Genomic DNA, 27,191 nt, shown 5'->3' with positions numbered 1-27,191 from the left:
GAGAGTGGATGAGCATGGAGGAATGCCGTGATTGGGTGTGCTGGCAGTCGTCAAGGCAACAGACATTTCTCATTACCCCTCCCCTCCACGCAAGCTTCACATTACAGCATGTCTGTGTGTGTGTGTGTGCGTGTGCGTGTGTGTGTGCAAGTGTATGTGTTTGTGTGTGTGTGTGTGTTCATATGACAGCCAAGAGGTAGGCAACAGCAGTCGTGAGAACGGCAGAGTTGTGGAGATAAGAAGGGGGAGGGGGAGGGGGGAGGGGGAGGGGAGGTGGGGATTACATCATCGCCGTAACCGCGGGCGCGCTGCTAGGCGCCACGCTCTGACGGTCTCTGTAGCGTCCCCCTCCTCCGATCCCACCCACCCACACCCCCCCCCCCCCCTTGCCTCACTAGGCTCCCCTTATCTCGCTCTAGCTGTCTCTCTCATTGGCTTCCATATTTATAGATACACCTTTCCTTCTCCTCCTCTTTCCTTTCTCTCTGTCCCTCTCTCGTTCTCTTCAGAGGAATAGGAGCATGGGGGGATGGGGGGGGGGGGGGGCACTCCTCCCAGCCTGGTCTCCATCTAATCTCCCTGTCATTAAGCCTGTCATTATGTCTCTCCCCCCTCTCTCTCTCTCTCTCTCTCTCTCTCTCTCTCTCTCTCTCTCTCTCTCTCTCTCTCTCTCTCTCTCTCTTTCTCTTTCTCTCTCTCTCTCTCTCTCTCTCTCTCTCTCTCTCTCTCTCTCTCTCTCTCTCTCTCTCTCTCTCTCTCTCTCTCTCTCTCTCTCTCTCTCTCTCTCCTCCCTCTCCGCTATCTGCCCCCCCTGCCCAGCCCCCTAAAACGGTGAGTGCGGTGGGATCCCAGCGTGTCGTGTGAGATAGTGGTGTAGTGTCTATATTTAGAAACTTGGCAGAAACCCTCGTCTGTCTGCACCAATGGAAGTGCCAAATGCACCTTCCCTGGGCACAGAGTGGCTGCTGTGTCCATTCATCCATCTATCGATCTATCGATCTATCTATCGATCTATCGATCTATCGATCTATCTATCTATCTATCTATCTATCTATCTATCTATCTATCTATCTATCTATCTATCTATCTATCTATCTATCTATCTATCTATCTATCTATCTATCTATCTATCTATCTATCTATCTATCTATCTATCTATCTATCTATCTGTCTGTCTGTCTATCTATCTATCTATCTATCTATCTATCTATCTATCTATCTATCTATCTATCTATCGATCTATCTATCTATCTATCTATCTATCTATCTATCGCAGGCATTCTGTATTCTCTTTCACATGACATCATCTATGACACACACATATACGAACACACACACAAGCTTCCCATTCTGCCTGCTAGGTCACCACATCTCTCTCTCTCTCTCTCTCTCTCTCTCTCTCTCTCTCTCTCTCTTTCTCTCCTACTCGCTCTGCCTTACATCATCTTACCTGTCCCTGTTCAGTACGCACGCTGCATCGCGCCCCTCCCTCCAATTCCTCAAGCCAATCAGCAGCGCTCTCTCTTTCTCCTGCTCTCTCCCTCCCCCTGCTGCACTGCCATGAAAACCCCCACCCAACTTTTATTATGTCACCTCCTCTCCTCTCCTCTCCTCTCCTCTCCTCTCCTCTCCTCTCCTCTCTTCTCTTCTCTTCTCTTCTCTTCTCTTCTCTTCTCTTCTCTTCTCTTCTCTCTCTCTTCTCTTCTCTTCTCTTCTCTTCTCTTCTCTTCTCTTCTCATCTCATCTCCTCTCCTCTCCTCTCATGTCCTCTCCTCTCCTTTCCTCTCCTCTCCTCTCCCTTCATCTCATCTCCTATCCTGTCCGCTTTTCTCCTCTCAACTCCTCTCCTCTCCTTTCCCCTCCTTTCCTCTCCTCTCCCCTCCTCTCCTCTACCCCCCTGTCCTTTCCAATCCTCTCCTCTCCTCCACTCTCCTCTCCTCTCCTGTCCTCTCCTCTCCAAACCTCTCCTCTCCTCTCCTCTCCTCTCTCTCTCCTCTCCTCTCCTCTCCTCTCCTCTCCTCTCCTCTCCTCTCCTCTCTTCTCCTCTCCTCTCCTCTCTTCTCCTCTTCTCTACTCCTACCCATTTAACTCTTAACTCTCCAATTTTCTCATTTTCATTACTCATCTCCTCTCCTCTCCTCTACTCAACTCTCAGGGAGCACTGTGAACGGAAAAAAATCGTATCAATACGGATAACAAAGATGGTGGTCAAGACCATCACTAAGCATAGGCTTGTGCTTTGATATCCATTGCAGTTACCATTAGCATAGCATTGTCTAGGAAACGTTCAGCCTTTTAATAATAGTTATACTAGGGGGTTAAGGGGCATTGTCGGGTCAACAAAGCTAGGGTCCCAACATCACACCCCAAGCAGAAAGTCTGTTCCCTGTGAGGGATGAATGACATCATGTGGTCACATGGCGGTGACGTTAGCTCCAGTTCGCTGGCGGGTACGACTGCAGCAGAAGAAAAGGGAAAAGAAAATAGAGGAAAAACTGAGCTTTGCTTTGTGTTAATGATATCTGTGTTAATGATATCCATGTCAATGTTATTTGAAGGTTGTCAGATACTGGTGACTAATGTGTGTGATTAGATCAAAAAATTTCTTTGTTTATCAAGATTGGGAAAACACCAACACCAAAAAAAAAACATAAAAACCCACAAAAACCAAGTACACAGTAATGGCTACAACAGAGCTCCAGCAGCTGATTGCCTTCATCATATAATGTGGAGCTCACTTCCCATTAAAATGATTAATTTCCTCCACCAGCGCCTCTGATTACTGCTGCGCTAATCAAACAGACAGAAACACCCCCAAACATCCGTATTCTAGACTAGTTTCACTTTTGCTTTCATTATCCCCTTATTTTCCCATTATGTCTCCCGCCCCAGACCCTGCCCGCGTTCTGAACATGCCCCCCGTCATTTACGTGGCCATCGGTCTACCCGGCTTCATCCGATGTCCCATCGACGCCAACCCGTCGGTCACCATGGTGAAGTGGAAGAAGGACGGCCTTCCTCTACGGATAGAAAAGGTGAAATAATTCGCTGCCGATGAGTAAGAGATTTCGGGTGCACAGAGTTGAAGTGGGAGGTTGTTGAGTTGGTTTCCTTGAAGGTGTCCCTATGTGCAGAGGGAGTCATCTGAGATTGAGGAACCTATTGAGAAGCTACTGGGTTATTCACAAGTAATCCTGTGTGTGCGGACCTGGAAACACTCTGAGACTTAAAGATATGTTTGGAGCTAATGTACGTCTTGATTCAACGTGATTAAACAGGCGTTGACATAATTACTGTTCAATTGCACACACAAAACACAAGAGGTAGGTCCCCCGACCTTTTGAATCCCATGGTAATGTGTGGATGTTTTTCAGGAGGGGTTTTTCTACAAGACGATGTGACAAAGTACCGAGCTTGAGAGGAAGCTTGAAGCGAAGTTAAAGTGATTCAAACGATAATCCTCCCAAAAACATCACCCTTCCTTCCCCACCCCTCCCCGCCCAACCAAATCACAGTACCCCGGCTGGAGCCAAACGGATGACGGGAGTATCCGCGTGGCAGAAGTGACGGAGGACTCTCTGGGCACCTACACCTGCATGCCTTACAACGCCCTGGGCTCAATGGGATGGTCCACTCCGGCCCCCCTGGTGCTAAAGGTTCGTCCTCGTGCTCCGTCGTCCTCTTTACCTCTTTGTTAGCATGGTGGCAGCCTGTCGGCCTTCTCCGTGGAGCTTTCATTTCGACAACCATCATTGTCTCATTTTGGCGCGGGGGGTTTGGTTTGACTTCGTCCTCAGGACCCCGCCCAAGTTCTCGGTGGTTCCTGGAGGGAGTACAGGCAGGAAGTGGGCAGAGAGCTGGTGATCCCCTGCGAGGCGGAGGGGGACCCCTTCCCCAACATCACCTGGAGGAAGGTGAGGCGTCCTGGTAGCCACTAAGAGACTGTCCTGCACCTCACTGCATTGATTGACTGGTGTTTTTTGGGCTGCATCGATTGGCGTCATCGGTCAGAGGCCTCTTTCACGTGTTAAGTTGAAGATGTGTAGGACTGTAATTGGAATCATTCAGTGAATACTTTTTTGCTCAATTAAATACTCAGATGCAGAGGATTCAAACGATGACACTAGGTTTGCTTTATCTGCTTTTTTTGGTTTTAATGATGTGCTCACAACGTATGTAGTTCTGAGTAGAGAACTCACAGAGTTAACGAAACGCACACCGTTTTAATTACAAATAGAGACTGGTTCACTGTTACAATTGTAGAGGCTGGTGTCATATATCATTGTTCCCAAAATATATAACCATGACAGCTCAACTGTCAATCTGTTGCTCCCACTGTTACTGATCATGAACTTCTCAATGTTTTCACGATTATCTCTATGACATTTGTCATGACATGAGCTCTCGTTCGAACCCCGGCTCCTCCTAGAGCGTCAAGGTGTCCCTGAGCAAGACACCTAACCCTAACTGCGCTGATGAGCTGGCTGTCGCCTTGCATGGCTGACATCGCCGTCGGTGTTAGATAGAATATTTTGATTATACCGGTTAGAATAGCGCTGGTTAGAATTGACCGTTTACCATTTGCATTCACATTGACGCATACTCCTGTTTCCTCCATATGATTATGGTATGTATTGTCCTTGTGTGGGTTTGGTCCCTCCCCAGGTAGGGAAGCCCAGCAGAAGCAAGCACAACGTCCTGCCCCGGGGCAGCATCAAGTTCAAGTCGCTCACCAAGGAAGACCACGGCGAGTGGGAGTGTGTTGCCACCAACGTAGCTACGAGCATCACTGCCAGCACCCACCTCCTAGTCATAGGTACAGCGTTCACGCAAGCACACAAACACACGCACACACATGCACACACACACACTCACACACACACGCACAGCCACGCACGCACGCACGCACGCACGCACGCACGCACGCTACGCACGCACACAACACACACACACACACAGACAGACAGACAGACAGACAGACAGACAGACAGACAGACAGACAGACAGACAGACAGACAGACAGACAGACAGACAGACAGACAGACAGACAGACAGACAGACAGACAGACAGACAGACAGACAGACGCATTCATACATATATTCAGCATACATGTGAACACCCTCATGCACACATACACATTCACACTCATCCACTTGTAGAAATATACACATGCACAAACATATACACACACAACACACACACACACAAACACACACACAATGTTTCCGTGGATGGATGGAGGAATCATTGAAGAATGTATTGAAAAGATCATAGCTACAAAGGAACATTTCCCATTACACACTCAACACACAGGATTGAATCGATGTCAGACAACCTCAGTGTAAAACCCTCCGCCGTTCAATCCTCCTGGGATAAGTCCTCAGTGAGCTCCTGACGTTTGGCAGGCGCTCTGTGATGAGGTGGAACCGGTCCTTCCTACCCATCGTGCCGCTGGTAAGTGTTTGGCTAGTGCATGACGCAGCGTCGGCGAGGCAGAACCGCATCGTGTCATGCTTCAAGCCCACCGGAAGCATTACGAAGCAGTCCTACCCTACCGTACCCCACACTGTACTGTGAGGCTGATGAAGGCAACGGATTGGTGGGGGCCCATGGGGATACTGTGCTGGTGTCTACCTCGCTATACTGACGTGGATTATACAGGAGCGTGAGGGGAAATTAGCCAACGAGCCGATAACCAGTGATACATGCCGGGCTAGGAAATCTGTCTCCTTTAGGTTTTGGGACGAGATGCTGTGCAGTGTTTGGGGTGTGTGGGTGTGTGTATGTGAATGCGGTTGGCTCCGTGTATGTTTATGCGTTTGTCCTGTGGATATCATTTCACAGTGGGAGGCGGTCCCTTTTAAAGAGAGAGCTAGGAGTCCCCTCAGCTATTGGTTGTTGTTTAATTCTTCCCCATTATTTTCCTGTTTCTGTGTGTGAGTCACTTTGTCACTCGGACTGAAAAGTGTTCTCAAAATACAAACATCGAACCTAGGAATGATTACCAATACCCTTGATGTTCGAGAGCTAATGGGACTCCATCTCGCTCCCAATGAGTTTCCTGAAGCACCATCAAATCAACAAACAAATTAATAAAACATGTGCACGACAGATGACTCCACAGGGGGGGCCGCAGCTATGGTGGCTCCCTGCCATATTAACGTGTTTCCTGCCCCCCCCCCCCCTCCTCCAAATTTCCCATCATCCCTTGCAGGCACAAGCCCGCACGCCCCTGTCAGCGTCCACGCGGTAGCGTCCTCCACCTGGGCCAACGTGTCCTGGGAGGCCGGCTATGACGGAGGCTTCCCGCAGACATTCTCAGTCTGGTACGGACATGTGTGAGTCATCCCTGCTTGCTTTGCTTTCCCGCTCTCCTTCTTCTTCTTCTTCTTCTTCTTCTTCTTCTTCTTCTTCTTCTTCTTCTTCTTCTTCTTCTTCTTCTTCTTCTTCTTCTTCTTCTTCTTCTTCTTCTTCTTCTTCTTCTTCTTCTTCTTCTTCTTCTTTCTCTTCTGCTGCTGCTCTTTCCTTCTTGTTTTGAAATAGTGCCCAGAATCCTTCCAGAAGTTTCTGTTCTCCTTCTCTGTTGTTAAATGATTCCTCTTCCCTGGGTGGTGTTCTGAGTGTTGGTGGGAAGGGGAGGGAAATGCAGTGAGATGGAACTACGCACCTGCTGTATTTCCACTTACCTCCCAGCAAAGTGTATTTTTATCTCCTTGTTTACAGTCTGATCATTTTAAAATTTAAGAAGCTCCGACATTCTAAACACCACCCGGAAGCCTCCATGCCCTGCTACTGTTGCTGTTTCTGTTGCTGTTGCTGCTGCTGCTGCTGCTGCTGCTGCTGCTTCAGCTCTGTCCCTGCATTACCAGGGGGAAATCAGGCCTTATAGGAGGATGGATATGGTAAAACAGGGTTATGATAGTCATAGATTCAAAGTTCCTTTCCAGACAGATAGGATGCCATGTAATGATAGCATCATGGCAGGTAAGCTTTTGCTAACAGTGTCAAGATATCTCCTTGATCCAAGGGTGCTAATATGTATATCACAATGTGACATTGTGATATACATGTGTACATTGTGTACATTTGTGTGTACATTGTAATGTTAATGCTCTGAGAGGCAGTCAAGATTGTAATCTTAGTCGTTATCTGTGAGTACGTTGGCTGATGGCAAGTCCACAATGCATACTATCTTAGATTTACTTCAAAATTCAGCAAAAATGAAAGGTTAACTCAAGATAGGGAAATGGGGTGAAATTAGTTCTGTTGAAATCAAACAGAATTTATGTAAAATGTTTGTATAATTGATTATTATTCAATTATTTAAAAAACAATATTAGAACTAAAGCATGATTACCAAAAAAAATTGATATTGCTCTGAAATCAGAGTCCCACTGAGGGTAGACCAAATGTGTCTCTGAGGAAAAACATCAGAGTAATATTGTGGGAGGAATAAGCATACAATAGAAATGTCTTCCTGCCCGCCACATTTAAACGGTCTGTGTCTGTATGTTTAGCCTACAGTAGATATATATTACATTTGTGTAAATCTCCAGGCGTGTGTTTTATGGTTGCGCTGACAGCTGTGTATGCTCTCATACAGTGCTAGATAGAGTCCCGGTGTTGAACCTCCGTCCTCTGAGAACGCCATGAGTCATTCCAACTCCACCGTTTTCTCCTTTGTAATTTCTTTAATTTCTTTGTTTTCATGCATATACATTCGATGGCTATCACTTCATCGCACAGTTGGCGAAACAGGACATGGTGTGGTGGGAATAGTGTAGGGGCTGGATGCAGAGGCGGTATGCAGACATTCAATATTTCAGGTGAACCTGGGTGAACGTTGACGTTTTGTGTGAAGTGAGAAACGGCTTCGGAGGAGAAAACTTTACGCGATTCTGTCAGCTGTCATTTTTATTATACCGATATACCACCCGCCCAAGGGTGGTGGTTTCGTTCTCTGAAAATTATTACTAACGTTTTCACGCCTTCCACGTAAGGTTGTATTTAAAGTTTCAACATATTCTGTTTTAGGGACGTTTTAGAGAGCACTAATAAACAAAACGCACCTGTTAAATATTCCCGTTCATTCCACCCTTTTTTAACATTCAAACCCCGTCTTCGCGGTCCCGTCGTCGGCATCACCTTCAGACATCAATAACTTTCTATTAGCTTGTCTGCGTTCCGCTGCAAGAGTAATAGGCATGAGTGTCCATTCATCCCCCTCCTCTCTAGCAGTCAGCACTCCATCTTGCATTGTGGACACTGAAATATGGCCGCTCATTCGCTCCAATCTAACAACGCTTCGTGTCCTTGGCTTATGTCACCAACAGTGTAGCACGCACACACACACACACACACACACACACACACACACACACACACACACACACACACACGCACACACACGCACACACACGCACACACACACACACACACACACACACACACACACACACACACACACACACACACACACACACACACACACACACACACACACACACACACGCACACACACACACAAACACAAACACGCACTATGAAATGTCCAGTGTGTTGGCAGCTCAATGAGATAATCGCCTGTGTGCAGCACCAACACACCAACACACCAACACACTTCCCCCCTGCTGGAGATGGAGAGGGCTGTTATTGAGTATCAGCTATCAGATAACTGAGTGGCCCTGTAGTGCTATTATGCCATGTTATATGGGTCAATCCCCAAGCCTCTGTATATGGCACACACACAACACAATACATGCCCGTACAACACGCGTGCACACATAAACATAAACATCCACAGAAACACAACATTGGCAAACTGCAACAACTCTTACACGTCGAAGGAATCTGTTAGATAACACGCATACAAAGAGTTGAGTTTCCTTTACATCAGTTATTTTGAGAAATTGGCCTTCTATGTCTTGTAAGAATTTTCTTTTGCATTTCACTTTCCATTATTCGTAGTGCAAGTTGCCCAACTGAATGGGACTTTGGTACTCTTAGGGATGTATTCAATGAGGTGCACATAGGGAGTGCTGTTGCAGTTCACGTCCTCCTGAAAACCACATTAGAGCGCTATACAAATAGGCACTGTGAACATTGTATTTGGTAAGAGGGCATGGCTTGTTTACAGGGCAGGGCATGGTTACAGGATGGGTACAGGACATGGTTACAGGTTATGGGACAGGGTTACGGGACAGGTTTACGTGACATGGTTACAGTACATGGTTACAGGACATGGTTACAGGACAAGGTTACAGGACATGGTTACAGGACATGGTTACAGTACATGGTTACAGTACATGGTTACAGGGCATGGTTAAAGGACATGGTTACAGGTTATGGGACACGGTTACGGGACATGTTTACGTGACATGGTTACAGGGCATGGTTACAGGCCATGGTTACAGGCCATGGTTACAGGCCATGGTTACAGGACATGGTTACAGGCCATGGTTACAGGGCAGGGCAGCAGGTTGTATGGCTGAGCAGCATGGGCTTACTAACATCCGCGTGTTTAAATGACGTTGTGCTCTGAATGAATGCATCACTGTCTGTATCCCGGCTTGTGTGTCACAATACAATGCTCAGATAGTTGGATAAATTATACCCCGACGGGGGGGGTCCAACTTGCATGAGCAAGCTCCACAACGACCACAGCTATATTTAGCGTTGTTATGCCGGTATCGCTGCGCGAGGGGCTTTGTAGCACTCTATATATTATGCACCGCCATGGCACATCCTATATCAGCACCAGACATCGACAGGCAACAGCACGCAGCTCCACTCTCACTCGACCTCAGAAAGGCCCCGCTCACTTCCACGCCCCCCCTCCCTCCCCCCCCCCCCCCCCCCCCCCCACCCCCCTCCCCCTACCCCTCAACCCCCCCCCCGCCCGCCCACAGGCTGAAGAGGGAGCGGCTGGGACCCCACGACTGGCTGTCGGTCCGGTGCCGGGGGGGCCAAGCCGTGGCTGCTGGCGGCCGGCTTGGAGCCAGAGACGGCCTACCAGTTCAGCGTGCTGGCCCAGAACAAGCTGGGGACGGGCCCCTTCAGCGAGGTCGTCACTGTGAACACACTAGGTGGGGTAGACACCCGGGCGACAAGGGCAAAACGGCACCAATGTATAAATGAATAAATAAAGAAATAGCAGCCTTGATGGATATTATTAGACCACGAGGGGCTGTCTATTGGCAAGCATCTGGCAACGGGATGCAACCAGGTCCCTGCTGGAATACGAGTATAAACAATGTGACACGCCGTCAAACAAACCTCCTAGACACTGGGTTAAACCTAAGAGACTACAAACTACAAGAAGGATTGATTAAACAGGGTAGAAAACGTAAAGTGGCAATCTCTAAGATCCCCCGTGTAATTCTCTTTGGCGGCACCAATGGGGATCAGAAACAGTGTGCCGCTGCACACTCCAAGTGAGTTGAGGAGGGAGTGTGTATCGGCGTCCGCCATACCCTCTCTGGTTGAACGACTAGTGCTGGGTGATGGGAAAACGTGACACTCTATGCGGCGCTTGTGATTTGAATGCATTGCGTGAAAGTCTCCACCAACATTTATGCAATGCAAATTAAAGGACTTTCATCAGTGGGCCATAGGTTCAATCACCATTGTGTTACCTCTATTGGCAATAGAAAGTGGCTAAACTTGTTGGAGATTGGCCACTTTAAAGAAATAATCTCATCCATTAGAGAAGGGCTCATCAAAGGTCTTAAGAAACCGAAGTAAAATGCATAAATTTAAATCAATGGATGAACCGATATCTTTCTAAATCACCGTGCATGTGAACTTTCTAACACAACCCACGCCTCAATCTTCTCCAGTATTTCCTATAAGTACCCCCGAGCCATTGGTGCTGCTTACCCAACCACGGTGCCTCACAGCCAATCGCACGCAGCAGGGAGTCCTGCTCACTTGGATCCCGCCGGCCAATCACACCCGCACCGATCCAGCATTACATCATGGAGTTCCGGCTGGGCGAGCGCTGGGACGTGCTGGACGACAGCATCCCCGCCAGCGAGACGGAGCTGCTGGCTCGCGACCCTGATTCAGGTAATACAAGACGGGGCGGGGAGGTGTAGGAGGAGGCCGACCCTCTGATGCGTGAATACTTTTTCATTTCATCACATTCATCGAGCAAGTGAAAGGAAAGAGGGGAGAGGGTGGGTTCATGAATGATTGATGTGTCCAGTATGAACAACAAAGGTGTACGGTTGGAAATGTGAACATGAAACTTTTCGTTACTTTAGGTTTGCTCGTCATGTTGATTTGAGCATACCTAGTGTTGATGTTCATTTGCACGTTTATGTAAACCGCAATAGTTTTTTGGTATGGTGGAAGAAGGTTGAATACACTGTGGTATTTATGATCAAAACATGACATTCAATTGTTATTTGCGTTTTAGTTTTTAACTATTTTTCAAATGAAAAGCAACCCTTACCTTCAAGGAAACTGAATACATTTGTTGTTCTGTGGTCAAAGAAACCCCATGTAGTTATTGTGGTGAGGTGACCAATCCATATTCATAAAGGCTAATGCAAACTGCACCGCAGACAGCCACATCCAAGGGGCTGGAAGACACAACTGCTTTTCACTTTGAAAAGCTTCCGGCAGTACAGAGACCACAACCCCCCCCAGTTCAGCCTTTCATCTCTATTCATGCTCCACAACTCCACCTGCACGCCTACACACACTCTCTCTCTCCCTCTCTCTGTCTATCTCTTTCACCCTCTCTCTGTATCTGTGTGTGTTTCTCTCTCTCTCTCTCTCTCCTCTCTCTCCTCTCTCTCTCTCTCTCTCTCTCTCTCTCTCTCTCTCTCTCTCTCTCTCTCTCTCTCTCTCTCTCTCTCTCTCTCTCTCTCTCTGTCTCTCTCTCTGTCTCTCTCTCTCTCTCTCTCTCTCTCTCTCTCTCTCTCCTGTCTCTCTCTGTCTCTCTCTCTCTCTCTCTCTCTCTCTCTCTCTCTCTCTCTCTCTCTCTCTCTCTCTGTCTCTCTCCTCTCTCTCTCTCTCTCTCTCTCTCTCTCTCTCTCTCTCTCTCTCTCTCTCTCTCTCTCTCTCTCTCTCTCTCTCTCTCTCTCTCTCTCTCTCTCTCTCTCTCTCTCTCTCTCTCTCTCTGTACTGTACCTACCCTGCACCTCGCTGCTGGTGTTATTATATATTTTTTTTTACTGCAACCATGGAGGTAATTGGCCCACAAGGGACTTTCTATTTGTCAGTCTCCACTAAATTGTCTGTGTGTGTGTGTGTGTGTCAGTGTGTGTGGTTTGGTGGGTTGTACTGTATTATGTGTTAGTGTTAAAGTATGCAGCTCAACCATTGGTTACTAATAGGGATTGTCATTACATTGACAGAATTTGCAGCAGTTTTAATATGGATAGATATCCTAATATCAAGAACTTTAGGTACTTTCAAGGATATGGATTGATATTGTGACACGATTGATATTTTGACCATAAAGGGAATTGCTTGTTTGTCAGTCCCTTTCTACGTGTATATAATTGGTTATCTTCCCCTCCGCCCTCGAGTCCTTCTACCTTTCCTCCCCGTCAGGACGTACAGGCGTCCAAACTTGAATGGCTCCCTGCAGTTCTCCACTGCAGGGTTAATGTGGCCCCAACGTTGTTGTGAACAAACTCATCAAGCATCATTCTCCCTACTTCTCTGCCTAACTAAATCCCACTGCAACACAACACTGCACCTTTAGTTTTGTATATAACGCACAAACCTAGTCAGCCCTCTATTAACTGTATACATTGAATACACAAATGCCCAACTAACTTAATCTGCCTCCACCACAACTCTTCAGTTCCCAATGTTGCCCCAGTCAGATGTGTATGTATGTATATCCTAGGCGGGCATATTAAAATGTACCTCAAACATACACGTGCCTGTCTACATCAGCAAGCCAGGCGAACTGGTGCTGTTTCCTTAGCTTACAGCAGAAATCTAACATATTCTCTCTCTCCCAATCCAAGGAAGCCTGGTATGAGTTCCGCATCATGGCCGTCATGGACGACCTGGTCAGCGAGCCCAGCAACATAGTGGGCGTGTCCAGCACAGGTGAGGGCGTGGCGTCAACTTCCTCCAGCTCTCCACAAGCACTTCATATGGAGTCCCAGGTTATAAAGGAGCTGAATGTGTCTGTTTAGGGTATGCTATGGCTCCTCAATAAGAATAAGGATACTTTTAATTTGAAGCACTTTTCATGACAAGCACATTAATTTGACATACATTTTAAACTATATACCAAAATGGTTGAAAAGACATGCGATTCATACATATATACATATATAAAATCAGTGTTATGCTGGATAAGTAATGATAGGAATGCGCAGAGTTTCAGACAAACATTTGTGCGCACGCACAAATACAGACACACATACACACAGACACAGACACACACACGCACCCACACACACACACACACACACACACACCGTATGAGGTATGCTTACCCCTCTAACCCACAGGGTTATCTTAACATTTCTTAACTCTTGGAGGAGTGCTGTAGAATATATTGCACACACAGCAGGTCCAATTTTATGCGTTGCCTTTTCAGCACTATTAGATTTTACCTTGCAGCACACGCATCCTCCTTTCTGCGTCCTGAAAAGCATGACATCATCGTTGTGCTACCCCCCTTTCTTGGATTCCGTTGAACTTGTTTGAGGTTTGAAAAAAGAAAAAAAGGAAGGAATAAAATGAGAGAGAGGGAGAGCGAGGGAGACAGAGAGAGAGAGAGAGAGAGAGAGAGAGAGAGAGAGAGAGAGAGAGAGAGAGAGAGAGAGAGAGAGAGAGAGAGAGAGAGAGACATTTGTTGGTGAAGATGTCGATGGCAGTGCTGAAACGCCCCCGCGAGGGTGAATTTTAAACCGCTCAAAATGTGATGCGGATGCTGTGCAGAGGTCACCGAGTACAAATCTCTTCGGCGGCGACAGAAGCTGTTGGTAACATTTATAGAACAGACCGTTTCAGAGAACTTTGTTCCCACAGGGAGGGCTCTGCTACCCTCTGCTGGTTTGAGCTGAGAACTGTAACAGCAGTCACCACTGTATGCTGGAGCAGACACTAATATACAGAATGACATAATTTTTGTATTTGAAAACTTAAGCCCAGGAATCTGGATAGTCATGTGGATATTGTGACACAGATATAATGGTGGTACACAAATTAATAACAAAGGGTATTAATGTGTTGGCTTTGATTATAGAGTAATTTGATTATTTATGGCTTTGCTATGAATTTAAATGAGTTGAGCCTCTTTAAATCTACATCCAGCCATTAAATGTCACCAGCCTAATTGAATACCTGCCTTGGAAGCCATCTGCCACTCTAAACTAAAGTGAAACTTAACCTAAATCGTAAGTCGTGGGCACGTAAGCTCTCGTTGTGTGTTTATTCAAGTTAATCTTCACGCCATTGACGCTCATTAAATGAATCTTTCATTCACTGTGCAAACACTTAGCCAACCGCTAATCCCCTCTCCACACTGGGCACGGACCTGTCTTATTGTGTGTGTGTTAGGAAAATAACAAAGAAAAATGCTCATTTCAGATTGAGGTTGAAAATCACGCAAATAGCTTCACAAACATAACAATAACAACAACAACATCTATAATAAGCAATGAACCAACAACTCCAAGAGCTTTATTGACTTTGACACACACCCAGATGTGCTGATCCTCAAACCATTTCTGGTTTCTTCTCAAACAAACATTCACCTCCTTCACAGTCATAGACTTTTTAACACAACCACAGCCTAGCCCTTGGCATTCATCCCTCACGTCTCTCCCGCCCCCCCCCCCCCCCCACCCCTTTGCCTCTAGATTTCTTCCCGCCTCCGGAGATGGTGGAGGAGGGCGGTCTGGCGCGTCCCGTGGTGGCGGGCATCGTCGCCACCATCTGTTTCCTGGCCGCCGCCGTCCTCTTCAGCACCCTGGCCGCCTGCTTCGTCAACAAGCAGCGCCGGCGCAAGCTCAAGAGGAAACGAGGTGAGCGGGACGGTGCAGTGGCGCCGCCGCGGCGGTCTGATCCCGAGGGCCCCCCACCACCGCCGACCCCCCCCCCCCCCCCCCCCCCTAATGCCTGCCCGGACCCCTGACCTATAGGCCATCGTCCTGGAGCAGGACTGCTCACCTCCTCCTACTCTTTAATGAGCGAGATATGAACGCGCTGACTCTATGTGTCTGCTCGATGACTGAATGGTGGCTGTCGATAGGGATAGAGCAGAGGCTTTCTACACATAAGTACACATCAGTATATAAGTGTGTAGACCTGAATATGTGTGCAGTTTAGATGCAGTTTAGATTCAGAAAGGAAAGGCCAACGGGAGATTTTCAATGGAGGATTTTTGCAACACTGCCTGCGTTGAACATCGACGTATAGCAAGGTTATTCTGCTTTTGAAATTTAGTTTTTTGTTAGTTATCTGTATATGCCTGACTTTTTAAAGACCAAGGTGGCCACAAATAACTACACTACATGTAGTCCCACAGGTTTTAAAGGAATCTGGGAAGGACTCTTTTTTGGTCTTGTTTTGATCTTCTCAATGTTGGACACTTTAGTACTTGTTTTGATAGATCTGATGACTGTTTGAAATAGACAATTTTGTGATTATTATCAACTGATATAATATACAGTTAACAGATAGTTAACTGAAGCATAATTTTCCAACGTTTTTCAAATGTTTCACTTTGTATTTTGTCACTTTGTTTCACAACAATATAAGCACACAATATTATGTTATAATCCTTTTAGGAGGTCATTACTTCCATTGACAGCATTTGTAAAAGTAAAGGATGTTGACTTCGTGTCGTTTCAATCATCCTTTCTCTTTGTTTCAGACCCACCTTTATCAATCACACACTGCAGAAAGAGCGTGGAGGCAGCGTAAGTAACTCACCACACATTTCTTCCTACAACGCTTCAAAATAGGCCACTTAGGAAGAAGCTGATTATTATTACTGAGATTATCGCTGTGTGTTATTTTGATACGCACGGACAAAGAATATGTTGGCCTGCTGAAGGTGGATTGCCAAGCTGTAACAAATTGAATCCATGCACACGTGTTGCAACCTTTACCGTATGAACAAACACATAACCGGCCGCTCATCGCCCACAGAACATGCTTATATACGGTTCTCATGTTGATGGTGTGTATACGAGTTGTGCCATGCTATTCAATAGGGGAAATGATACTGAAGACTAAACTTTAAGCTTTAGTTTTCTCAACTTTTCTCATGCTTTTGTCCATGCATTAAAGTTGGTGCGTTAAGGGGCTAAATTCACAAACTAAAATGCAATGACTGAGCTTTCCTTTTTTTAATGGAAGGAACTTACCTTGCCACTTAGCCTACTGAATAGCCATGGTGATATTCCCTCATTGCTACCCATTCCACCACTACTATTATGAAACATAGTGTTTGGCCTACATATTCACTCAGAACGGGATCAGTTAAATGGAAAACAAAAGCTGAATCTCAACAAGAAGGAAACAAGTATCTGAACACGAGAGCTTGAACCGCTGTCAGAAGACAAAAAGATAATTTGCATGATGCCGATGTCCCTGAGGTGTAAGCACATCTCACCACCAGCTGTAGGCACGAGGTCTCCATGTCATCAAGCTCCATTTCACCCTGCAAAGAACAACAGTGCTTGAGGCTACCAGCAGCCCACCCAACCCGCGTTCCTACCGCATGCGGCCCCCGTTTGCAAGACGAGAAACGACTGCATGCATGGAAAGAGATTTAATGGAGCGGCGGTAACGACATCATGCAGCAGTGCAAAGAATACTTCAACCAACACAGCCAATGAACGGATGGATAAACTACTTGTGGAAAGAGAAGAAAACTCTGCATCTTGGGAGAGGACCCCTCGAACCCTTCGGCACCTGGCCCGACATCTGGGGGGGCGTGTGGGAGCAGCCGCAGAGTCAAAGCACCCAGAAGACGGCGACTGGAGTAGAAAAGCCCCATGATGATTCAGTGGACATGTATCCACTCTTTTGACGATAAGCACAAGAACTCGCTCAACCTTCACAGCGAGGGGAGCACCAGTGTCAACAAGTCTGAATCCAAAAAAGAAAATGATATCAATGAGTGGGTGCAATAGGACGATACGCATCGTTTGATATTAAGCATTTTTTTAAGCCTTTGATGGAAAATGCTATCCACACCAGAAAGAAATGCCAATATGCTAGCCGCGCCAGCTAAAATAAGTGTGTGGAAAGGTCAGGATTGTGTCTTGATTTTCAAGGAACGAGGCCTGATCATGCACTTTGAAGCTGAAGTTTGTGGGCCTTTGTATTTGCAGCAAAGCTGTTTGTGTTTACAATGTGCGGTGTATCATATTTCGCTACTCGCCTTGATACATAATGTAACTGGGAATCATGTCACAACATTGGCTGTAACATTTTTTAACACTCTCTCATGGGACCCATTTCTTTGCAATAGCTGAAAGAAACTTCCTGAATAGATATGTTTTTGACTATGTTGGCAATCCTTGCCTAGTTTATTCTTATTATTATCCATGAGTCATTTACCATTTATCTTTCAACAAGCTGTTTATAAACATGCCATCCCTCTATAAAAAAAAACCTGCTCTTAGTAATGCTGGCCAAGTCTTTATTTGGAGGTCCATGCTCAAGTTAATTATTCTTTATCTCAGTATTGCATTTGACACTAAAGACTTATATTATTCAACTGTTTCTAAGATTTACATAAGTTGTTCAGCGCCTGACGCCAACAACAATTCTATTTGGCGTTCCACAAGGTTCAGTTTTAGGCCTAATTAATGTCTCTCCTTATAGTCTGATAAGCTTAAATAAGATTTGAGTTGTTGGTTACGCAGATGATACACAGTAATATATATGTCACAGGGTTGCCAAACTAACGATTATCTTTTCAGCGCAATCCGGAATAACTTTTTGTCCTTACGTTTTATTTGTATTATTTTTTGTTGTAATATATTTTAAGTCGATTTTTATCAAATGCATATTTTTCCTACATATTTGTTTGTTCCATTCCTTTAATTTTTCTCACAGAGATATTCACTTTGTAACATCTGTCTGGGAAAGTTTGGTATTGGGACATTTTACATTAAACATATTATGGATTGTGTGTTTCCTTTCAACATGTTTCCTTCAACATGTTGTTCATTGATATCTCGAGAAGTCTTCTCTCCTCTAATCTCACTGAATGCATCATGAGCAATGTTTGTTGCTTATCTTATGTGCATTCTGTCTTGTACTCTTTCTGCCCACATTCTTTCTTTCTTTCTTTCTTTCTTTCTTTCTTTCTTTCTTTCTTTCTTTCTTTCTTTCTTTCTTTCTTTCTTTCTTTCTTTCTTTCTTTCTTTCTTTCTTTCTTTCTTTCTTTCTTTCTTTCTTTCTTTCTTTCTTTCTTTCTTTCTTTCTTTCTTTCTTTCTTTCTTTCTTTCTTTCTTTCTTTCTTTCTTTCCTTCTTTCCTTCTTTCTTCCTCCCTTCGTTCCCATAACCATTGTTGCAAAGTCTTTTTTTCTCCTCTTTGTTCTAAATACGCAGATGTCTCATTAGAGTCCTGTTTCTCTCTCTCTTTCTCTCTCTCTTGCTCTATCTCCCTCTGTCGCCTCCCTCTCTCTCTCCCTCACCCCTTATTGTCTTATTCCCCCCTTACCCCTACAGGAGTCCTCTTAGCCCCCTTCCTGGCATTGAGCCCTACTGGGAGGGGCTGGACACCCGGAGGTACAAGCCTCCATCTTCTAGTCCTCAGTGAGTCCGCCCACTATATCACAATCTCCCTCCCTCTCTCTCACACTAACCTTCCCCCCACCCCCCTTCACCTTTCCCGGATGTGGATCCTCAAGTTAGTTATCCCTGTCGTTGATGGTTGCATGCCTCTCGTCAGCAAAGCGAACCACTTGGGGGGCTCTGTGTGAGACCTGAAGACTTCTATGGTTGATGGATCCTCCCCACCCAGGTTTCAGAATAAGCTTTTATTTGGTTGTGCATCAAAAATTGAATCGTTTGAAAATAGAATTATGACGAGGATTACCGACACTGTTCAAGGAAATCTTATTTTCTTCTTTAGCTTGATTAAATAATGTAGTTCAAGCATGGCACCATTCCTAAGGTGAACATCTCGCTAAATAGTGGAAGAAACGTTTCCCTAATCCCACTTGATTCTTAACAGCCTGTTATATCACACCAGTGCTATGCTCTTCCCTCACTCTTGCCCTCTCAATGATTTTTCCCTATGTCTATCCTATTTTCCCCTTGCCTGTCAAATGCTTGAAATACTACGCCTCCAAGTGCATTTGTGTGCATATAGCAAGTGCCAACAGCTGCTAACGATAGAGTAGCAAGCACAAGGAAATCTCTTTAATAACACATTTTATAGAGTTTGTGTGTAATGATGATATTGTTACTGTTTGAACTACTCGTTTGATAGATCTGTTGTATAGCTAAGCATAATTAGATTATTTTGAAATAATGTGAAGTTTATGTGTGCTACATATAGATATATATCTATAAATATATAGAAATATATCCACACATATATGTATTTACCATAAGAATTATCAATAGAACAGAAAATGTAGATTATTGATATATTATATATAATGTATATACATATATATGTATTTACAATAAGAATGCAATATGTATAATAATCAATAGTACAGACATGAGATTGTGGTATTAAAGTCTTGATCTTTCAGGGATTGTTAGTAGAGCCAGCACATAATCTTTGACTACTTGAAATATCATTATGCACTTATTATGTCTATGTTATTACATGACATCAAATGATATGTGTTGTCACAGTATTGATACCATATGTTCGTTTGATATCAAAACTATATGAAAAACTATGTGGAAAATAGTATTTCTATTTATTGAACTGAATTTGTTTAATATTTCTGTATTGTGTAGCACCTTTGCCGTTCGGCAAAGGAGATGTGTTCTTGTGATGGGCTACACTCCATGTAAATAACATTGCACCATGGCAATTTCATTACGCTGTAGTGCATTTACAGAGTCAGAAATTATATTCGATACACCGATACTTTTGAAACCCAGACTCGCCTTTTAACAGCACGAAAAACAGTAGCCTTACTGGTTCAGCTTAAAAGTGCAAATCACGCTCAGTGTTGTGTTTTGTAACTAAATAAAATGACTGTGACGAATCCTCCTCCGATGTCCTCTTTTCTGGTAAAGTGTTTGTTTCTTTGTCCTTCACAACCGAAACGTCTCACTGAAAGGATTAGAAATGGCATGATATACTATCTGTCCGGTATATTGGATGTCTCTTGGATTATTCTCCTGCTCATGATCATTAGTATCTCTTGGAGAATTGCTTGTATGGTTGGGAATCAAACACACGTCTAGTGATTGATATGTATGCTACCTGTCCAGGCAAAGCTACCTAAATCCATCCAAGGCTTTGAAAGCCTGAGTGTTACTGAGTGAGACATCCTAATTGGATTTTAAGAACTAAAGTAAATTAGCCTTTGAGTAAATGGCCTTCTCAAATCGTTAATTTGATGGGTGACAATGAAAACAGTGCCACTGGCCAAACAGAGTAGAATTACCTTTGGTTGTACTGTAGTAGAAACACGTAAGTTATGATGTAGTGTTATAGAAATACCTTTGATTGTACTCAAGTAACCTCACACTATCACCTTACTGGGCCCAATGTACCTCGAACTAAACCTTTATTTGCAAACTTCATAATGCACTTTTGACTCGAGCACCAACACAAAATTCCCTAACAGCATTTCCAAATGAAATTTCAGCTGTGCTGCTATGAACTACACTCCACACCAACTGACATTTTTCGTACTTTTTGCTTGGATATAATGACTTCCTCAACCTATCCCTCAACTGAAAACATATTTCTCTGCTACGACAAGTCAGCCAGTGGCCTGATTTAATATACCACATATGGCTTATGAAATATGTATGACGAAGAAATAATAGAAGAAAACAAATAAATACAAGCTATAAAACCACTAATTGACAGTTGATTCTCTGTGTTGAGAAATCTGTTCCCTTGAAAGTGCTTCATTGCATGACAATCAAATGGAGGAATCCAGAAACATAGATATATATCCTGTGAATAGCATAGAGTTAACACTACGGGATAACACTAATTGGCAATACATCTCAGTGTCCCTGGGTTCTCATTTGTTTCGGGCTCCCAGTGAATCACGTTTCAATACAACACAATGCACAATATATTAAACAATGTGGCATCAACCCTCTGTACATTCATACAAGCTACTATATTCATACAAACATACATGCATTAAGTAAAACAAATTGCCCAGCTTCATTACAATACAGCACTGAGTAATGTATGTTGACATCCTACTGATCAATCAGTTACAGAGATAGATTTCTGTATCAGATATATGCATCAGGGCCCCTAGCTTGGCATCCTTTTTGAGGAATCCCCGAAGTTTGCTGTTGTTTCATAATTTATTAAGCGGTTGATGATTGTTGGGCAGCCTTTCAATTTCATTCTAAGAGTATGCAATGCAATGCATGTTTTTTAAAAGTTAATAGTTCTGGCAATCCTCTCTCAACATTTTCATATTCGGCAATGAATGAAATCCAATGGTCAATGATAGGATTCAATGCCTCTTCTATGTGCTCTTTTCTCCCACAGGTCATCAGGGAAGGTGAGTCCAGAGAGCATGCATTCCAAGGAGACTCCCTCAGACTCATCTGACGATGGCCTTGACTTGCACCTCAAGAAGATTCCCACAAGCCCCGGGAGGAAAGAGGAACTATCTTTATACAAGAAGACCAAAAGAGCAATAATAAGCAAGAAGTACGGCATTTCCAAGCACGAAGCTGAGGCCACAACACCGATTGAACTGATCAGTCGAGGACCGGATGGACGCTTTGTAATGGACCCCTCGGACGTCGAAATGTCTGTGAAGCCCCGACGAATCGAGGGCTTCCCGTTCGTGGAGGAGTCAGACCTTTACCCTGAGTTCCGACAGTCGGATGAAGAAAACGATGACCCCAGGCCTTTACCACCCGTCATGGCTACACTTAGGCCTCACCAGATATCCCCCATCTCCAGCCAGGAGTCCTATCTGAGGCCCCCTGCCTACAGCCCTCGCTTTCAGAGGCCCTTGGAAGGTATGACTATCATGGAGAGCAGTCGACTCCAGGCCACAGGGCAAATCCGGAGCTCCCTCCACCACAGAGCGTTCTATGGATACCTAGGCAGCCATAGAGACCATGACCCCCCTCCTCCTTTCTACATGCCGGAGACCAGCCCGCTCAGCTCTGTCATGTCCTCCCCTCCGTACCTCACCGAAGGTCCGTTCGGTCACCCGATGATTCCCGAAGACATGGGGGACGGCGATTACCAACAGTACGCCGTCTCCGGTTTCCCCCTTCCCTTGACACTCGCCTCCTCGTCCCGTTCACCGGAGATATGGCAGGGGGTGGACTTCACGTTCGCAAGTCTAGAGGGACCACACTTTATCTTCCCCCCACCACGCCCTTTCCACCTCCACCGCCACGACTCTCCCTACCCACCCCCGCCTCCTCCTCCTCATGTCCTTCCCCTTAGCTCCTTCCAGCCCCCTCCTCTACCGATGCCCACCTACCCCGCTGTCCTGCCACTTGAGGCTTCCAAGGGCCGCCTAGGGAAGTCGCCAAGTAAGGCCAGGCCTCGTGGCTCCCCAGCCAGGCATATAACGATGCAAGAGGCTCATCTAGGGCAGCTAAGGCATACAAGTCACGGCATGGGTGTGCCGGTTTTACCTTACAATGAACAAATGGCACGAATAGTCCCCAGCACATTCAGCAGCCTGGACACTCGGTGGTTTGAAACCGCCCCTCGTTTCAGCCCCAGGCAGGTTCGTAGAATGGATCCCGGAATACATCAAGTGGTCCTCCAGCCCTCCCGACTCTCTCCCCTGACCCAGAGCCCTCTTAGTTCTCATCAGGGCTCTCCGGAGATCTTAGTGCGTCCCCGACCGCGTCCCAGCATTGTCCAACCTCCCATACCTCCGGAGATGTCTGAGATCACACTCCTTCCTCCTTCCACAGCCAGCTTCTCAAGGAGATCCTCTCCCTCCTCCTCACCTGCCAAAGGCCAGGCTAGCAGGAGGTCAAGTCCAAGCTTCCGTTCCCACATGGCCTTTGCCACCTCTGCAACCAGCTACCCGTCCCAGTCCCCTTCACCCCCCATGGAAAGCAGCAACATGTTTGGGCAGATGCCATCTCAGAGGAGGACTGAGGAGGGGATACTTCCATCTGAGCCCTCTCCACCCCAGTTGTCAGCTTCAGGGTAGGTCTACTAGGCTTCTAGGGAGGGATACCATGCCATCATCTGTGCCATCCCATAATGCTTTGACGTGTTGGGTTTTTTATGCTTAAGTTTGACAGGCTTTTAAGATTCTTTGTTTCCAAATTTCAATGTGGCAATTTAGTTATATAGATGAGTGTATAGTACATATAATATAAATATTCGTAAAACGATGTTGTAGGATGAAGGACGAGCATTTTTCTAGCCATCAATAAGTAATATTTTTGCAACAATAAATGGTTAAGTTTAATTTAAAAAAAGTTGTGCTGCTTTTCATCTCAGACATTTAGTTAGAAGTATCAAAGTATCCTTTGAATCTGTGAAGCAGTGCTACAAATCTATCACCTCAAAGTAAACAATATCATTCATGTAGGAAAAAGACTAAAACAAAGAAATGATCGAACAAAGTTCTTTGCATTCGCTTCACAGATTACATAACAGACCTTTTGGGGCTAAAGCAAGTATTTTAAGGGCAAAACCCCTTCAATGAACTGTCTGGTTTGGTTGACACAAGCCCCTAAATGCCTGGGGATAAGGAAAAACATCACCATGAGATCTCCTTTGTTCTCCATCTCTGCCATGCTTTACCCTGCTTTCGCCTAACAGGAGGAATCTCAAACTGATTCCCCCTCCGCCCAAAACAAGACAAACACACAAGTGTTATGTCTAGCTCTGAGCTTTTGCAGACGCCTCTTTCATTCAGAGGGATGCTTTAAGGGGAGCCCTACTCTTCAGGCCCTGTGGCCAATCCTCTTTCCTGTTCCCCTACCTTATCTCAACCCTCCTCCCCTTTTCCCTTAACCCTTCTCTTCTACCCCCCAACCCCCTCCCCCTCCTTTTAGTAACCCTCAGGATATCCTGGGTCTGACTTCCACAAGGGAGACTTGTTGGGCAAAAGTGTTTCACGGGGGCCTGTCCGCATTTCATGTAATGCAAATGTCTCCATCACTATGCATTATGGGCAGTGTGGTGGTTCTTGATGGCTCCTGGAGTCTTACCTGCTGTGTTTTTGATTGATCTCAGCTATCTGGGCAGCGTTGTTGTGACGAGGTCCTCCACACCGCAATAGGTAAGGGTTGGATCCATGTCTGAAAGGGGGGGGTTAGCAGGTGGGACGTTTTTTGATCACCTCGTCCTTTAAAGGGGAATACAAGACGCTGGGTCTTCCTTTCTAGAGTGGCTTTTTCCTCCTCAGTCAACCTTTTTGGTTTGTTAAAATTTTTGATTATTATTTTATGATTTATCCTATCAAAGTGGCAATGCATTTTAAGTTCTGCAGTCGTCAGATAACTATGCATAGAGATGTATGCATACGCCATCTTTTAGTGAACAGGTCAGGTTCGAATCGCCGACACGATCTCATGGTTGAGTGGTTTGCCTTCTATGCTGATGTACAGTCTGGTAATTTAGATAGCCCTAACATAGGGATTCAATGGGGTTCACCCCTTTAAACATATAATTGTAGCACAACAGCATTACAATTAACAAACTATCGACACACAACATTTGATTATATAATTTCAATGATTGACTATTACCATTATGTTAATCAAATAATGTGGAGTATCCTATGAATCTATTATACTTAACCCCATGTTCTAGGTCAGCAGACGGTACTGTTTTTGCATTTGGATGTTGTCTGTAGCACAAGTGTTAAATATTCAGGGTATGTTTCAGGGATGGCTGTCTTTGTACAGCATTGTATATTTAAACTGATCTGCTGTATTTAATTTGTGAAATATTTGTATACCATTGGCTTTATAAATACACCAGAGGCTTTGTTTCAACTTGGAACCACTCTGCACAGCTCTTAAAATAGGGAGGCAGCTCTATAAAAGACACACCAAGCATGCTGATTCCACGATAAACCTCAATGACAGTGTATGATAGTGCATAACAACAATCCTGCTAATCAAATATCTATGCAATTATTAGGCCAGCCAACCTGAGTCACCTAGCCTTCAATGTAGCATATTTTGAGTTCTATGTTAGCTAGATACATTAAAGGGGTTCCTGGCAGACACATGGCGGTAGTTTCCTTTTACAAAGCGGTAACGTAGTACACTACGGTGAAAACACAGCACAGTTGCACTTCTAAGTTTGGACTGCAGAACAGTTCTCACTGTGCCACGCAGAGCAAGTGTCCTTCAGAAAGTGCTGACGCACTTCCTTTGAACCATGGTGAGCAAGACACACGCCAAGGGCACGCTATAGGTGTAGGACAAGCAAGGGGGTGTAAAACAACTCCCCCCCCCTGTGCGAGAGAATTGCCCTTTGAAGTGCTTTTTTCCGATGTATTCCCCTTTAAAGTCGTGTTCCATGTGCAAACTGCCATGCATGCCATTGCTAAATATTGCTCTTCCGTTTCAAAAGAAAAAAAAAGAAAAGAAAAGACAATCAATTCTATATGGATAACCTCTTGTTACATTTGTTGTCCTGGTGCTTCGCTTTTTTTGGCTTATTTTTCATTATGTGACTGTTCCCGAGTAGTCATTCCCTCCTCCCGCCATCTCTCCCCCTGTCAGCATGGTGAAGCCCATTGTAGACAGTTTCCATGTCTATGAATATACATATTGACAATGCTTTGTTGCTCAGCTGTGACTTTCCCTCCCTCTACTAACTACTAAGCTTTCTTCCTGCAGTCCGTCCAAGATGGCTCCTCTCTTATTAGTATTTATTTATATTTTATGGTCTCTGCCCTCAGAATGTGTTTTTTTTGGGCGGATTTTGTTTATTTACCATATCTCATTTAAGTGGATAAGGAGGTCCTTCCCTAGGGTCAGTTAAACATGCACATGGAATGCAATTTTTGCATTGCATGGTGGGAAAATGACTTTATTTGAATGACGCACAATACAAAAAATACTTTTGGGATTTTCATTCAGCAAACCAAATTCTTAGTTTTGTGTTGATTTCAACAGTCCAAAGTTGTTGTAAAAAGTTATTTCCTGAAATTTAGTTTTTTGTACTATTTGGGATTGATCGCAATCCACACAGAGGGATTTGAGGGGGATAGTAATAACGACAGGATCAATAAGACGACTTTATTTTTACATTCATAAACAAACCGCCATGAAAAGTGCTTGACAAGCTGTCTGGATTCGACAAACTCTAGGTGTGGGTTTGTTGTGGTGATAGTTTGTGAGCTTGACGCATCCAGGCATCTTATCAGAGACCAGCCACAACAGAGTCTTAAACAGTAAACGTAACCCTATTCCTCCTCATCTGTCCACATATACGCCTGTCTGCGTTTCCGGGGTGCTGCGCCCTGGGGGGGCTCGGGCCCATGCATTTAGCTTTGCACCAGCAGGGGCTGTGTTGACGGGCTCTGGCTCTTATCAGTATGACTTGTGTGATGTCCGTCCCTGGTGTAGCAAGCCGAGTGTGCCGCTGAACACATGAGGCATGGAGTTACCTGTTGTGTTTTTCTCTCCTCTCCTCTCTGTGTCTCTCTCTCTGTGTCTCTCTCTCTGTGTGTCTCTCTCTCTCTCTCTCTCTCTCTCTCTCTCTCTCTCTCTCTCTCTCTTCCTTCTCTGGGGTCCAGAAGACGCAGAGGTGCCCCCAGTGCCCAGCCGGGGTCTGAGAGGATTGACGCACTGAAATACCAACGTATTAAGAAGGCAAAGAAGATGATGATGAACAACAATAACTCCAAGGCCAGAAGGAAAACAGGTGAACTACCCCTTCACCACTGGATCTGGAGGTCGTCATATATGATAATCACACGACCATTCCTAATATTGCAATCGTTTAAACGATTATTTTAGAATTTTAGAAACAATACATTTATCAACACTTACAATGACACTGCACTTGCACTGGCATGCAAGTGATGAATAACACAAAAATGATTACAGTATAAATAT

General features: G+C 45.1%; 1 protein-coding gene across 1 annotated transcript in view; it reads left to right on the top strand.

Annotated features, from left to right (window-relative positions):
- Nucleotides 1-27,191, top strand: part of LOC132461778 (protein turtle homolog B-like) — an 84,967-nt gene that overhangs the window by 49,763 nt on the left and 8,013 nt on the right. The window contains 17 exon segments of the mRNA XM_060057178.1: nt 2,893-3,035; nt 3,516-3,673; nt 3,798-3,829; nt 3,832-3,914; nt 4,666-4,816; nt 6,216-6,339; nt 9,910-9,973; nt 9,975-10,086; nt 10,840-10,955; nt 10,957-11,058; nt 11,060-11,068; nt 12,991-13,075; nt 14,842-15,006; nt 15,858-15,903; nt 18,675-18,761; nt 21,664-23,307; nt 26,870-26,997. Coding sequence (XP_059913161.1) covers nt 2,893-3,035; nt 3,516-3,673; nt 3,798-3,829; nt 3,832-3,914; nt 4,666-4,816; nt 6,216-6,339; nt 9,910-9,973; nt 9,975-10,086; nt 10,840-10,955; nt 10,957-11,058; nt 11,060-11,068; nt 12,991-13,075; nt 14,842-15,006; nt 15,858-15,903; nt 18,675-18,761; nt 21,664-23,307; nt 26,870-26,997 — 3,249 coding nt within the window.

This window comes from Gadus macrocephalus, chromosome 7 (assembly GCF_031168955.1).
Source record: "Gadus macrocephalus chromosome 7, ASM3116895v1".
Lineage (NCBI taxonomy): Eukaryota > Metazoa > Chordata > Actinopteri > Gadiformes > Gadidae > Gadus > Gadus macrocephalus.
This window is presented reverse-complemented; position numbering and strand designations above follow the sequence as displayed.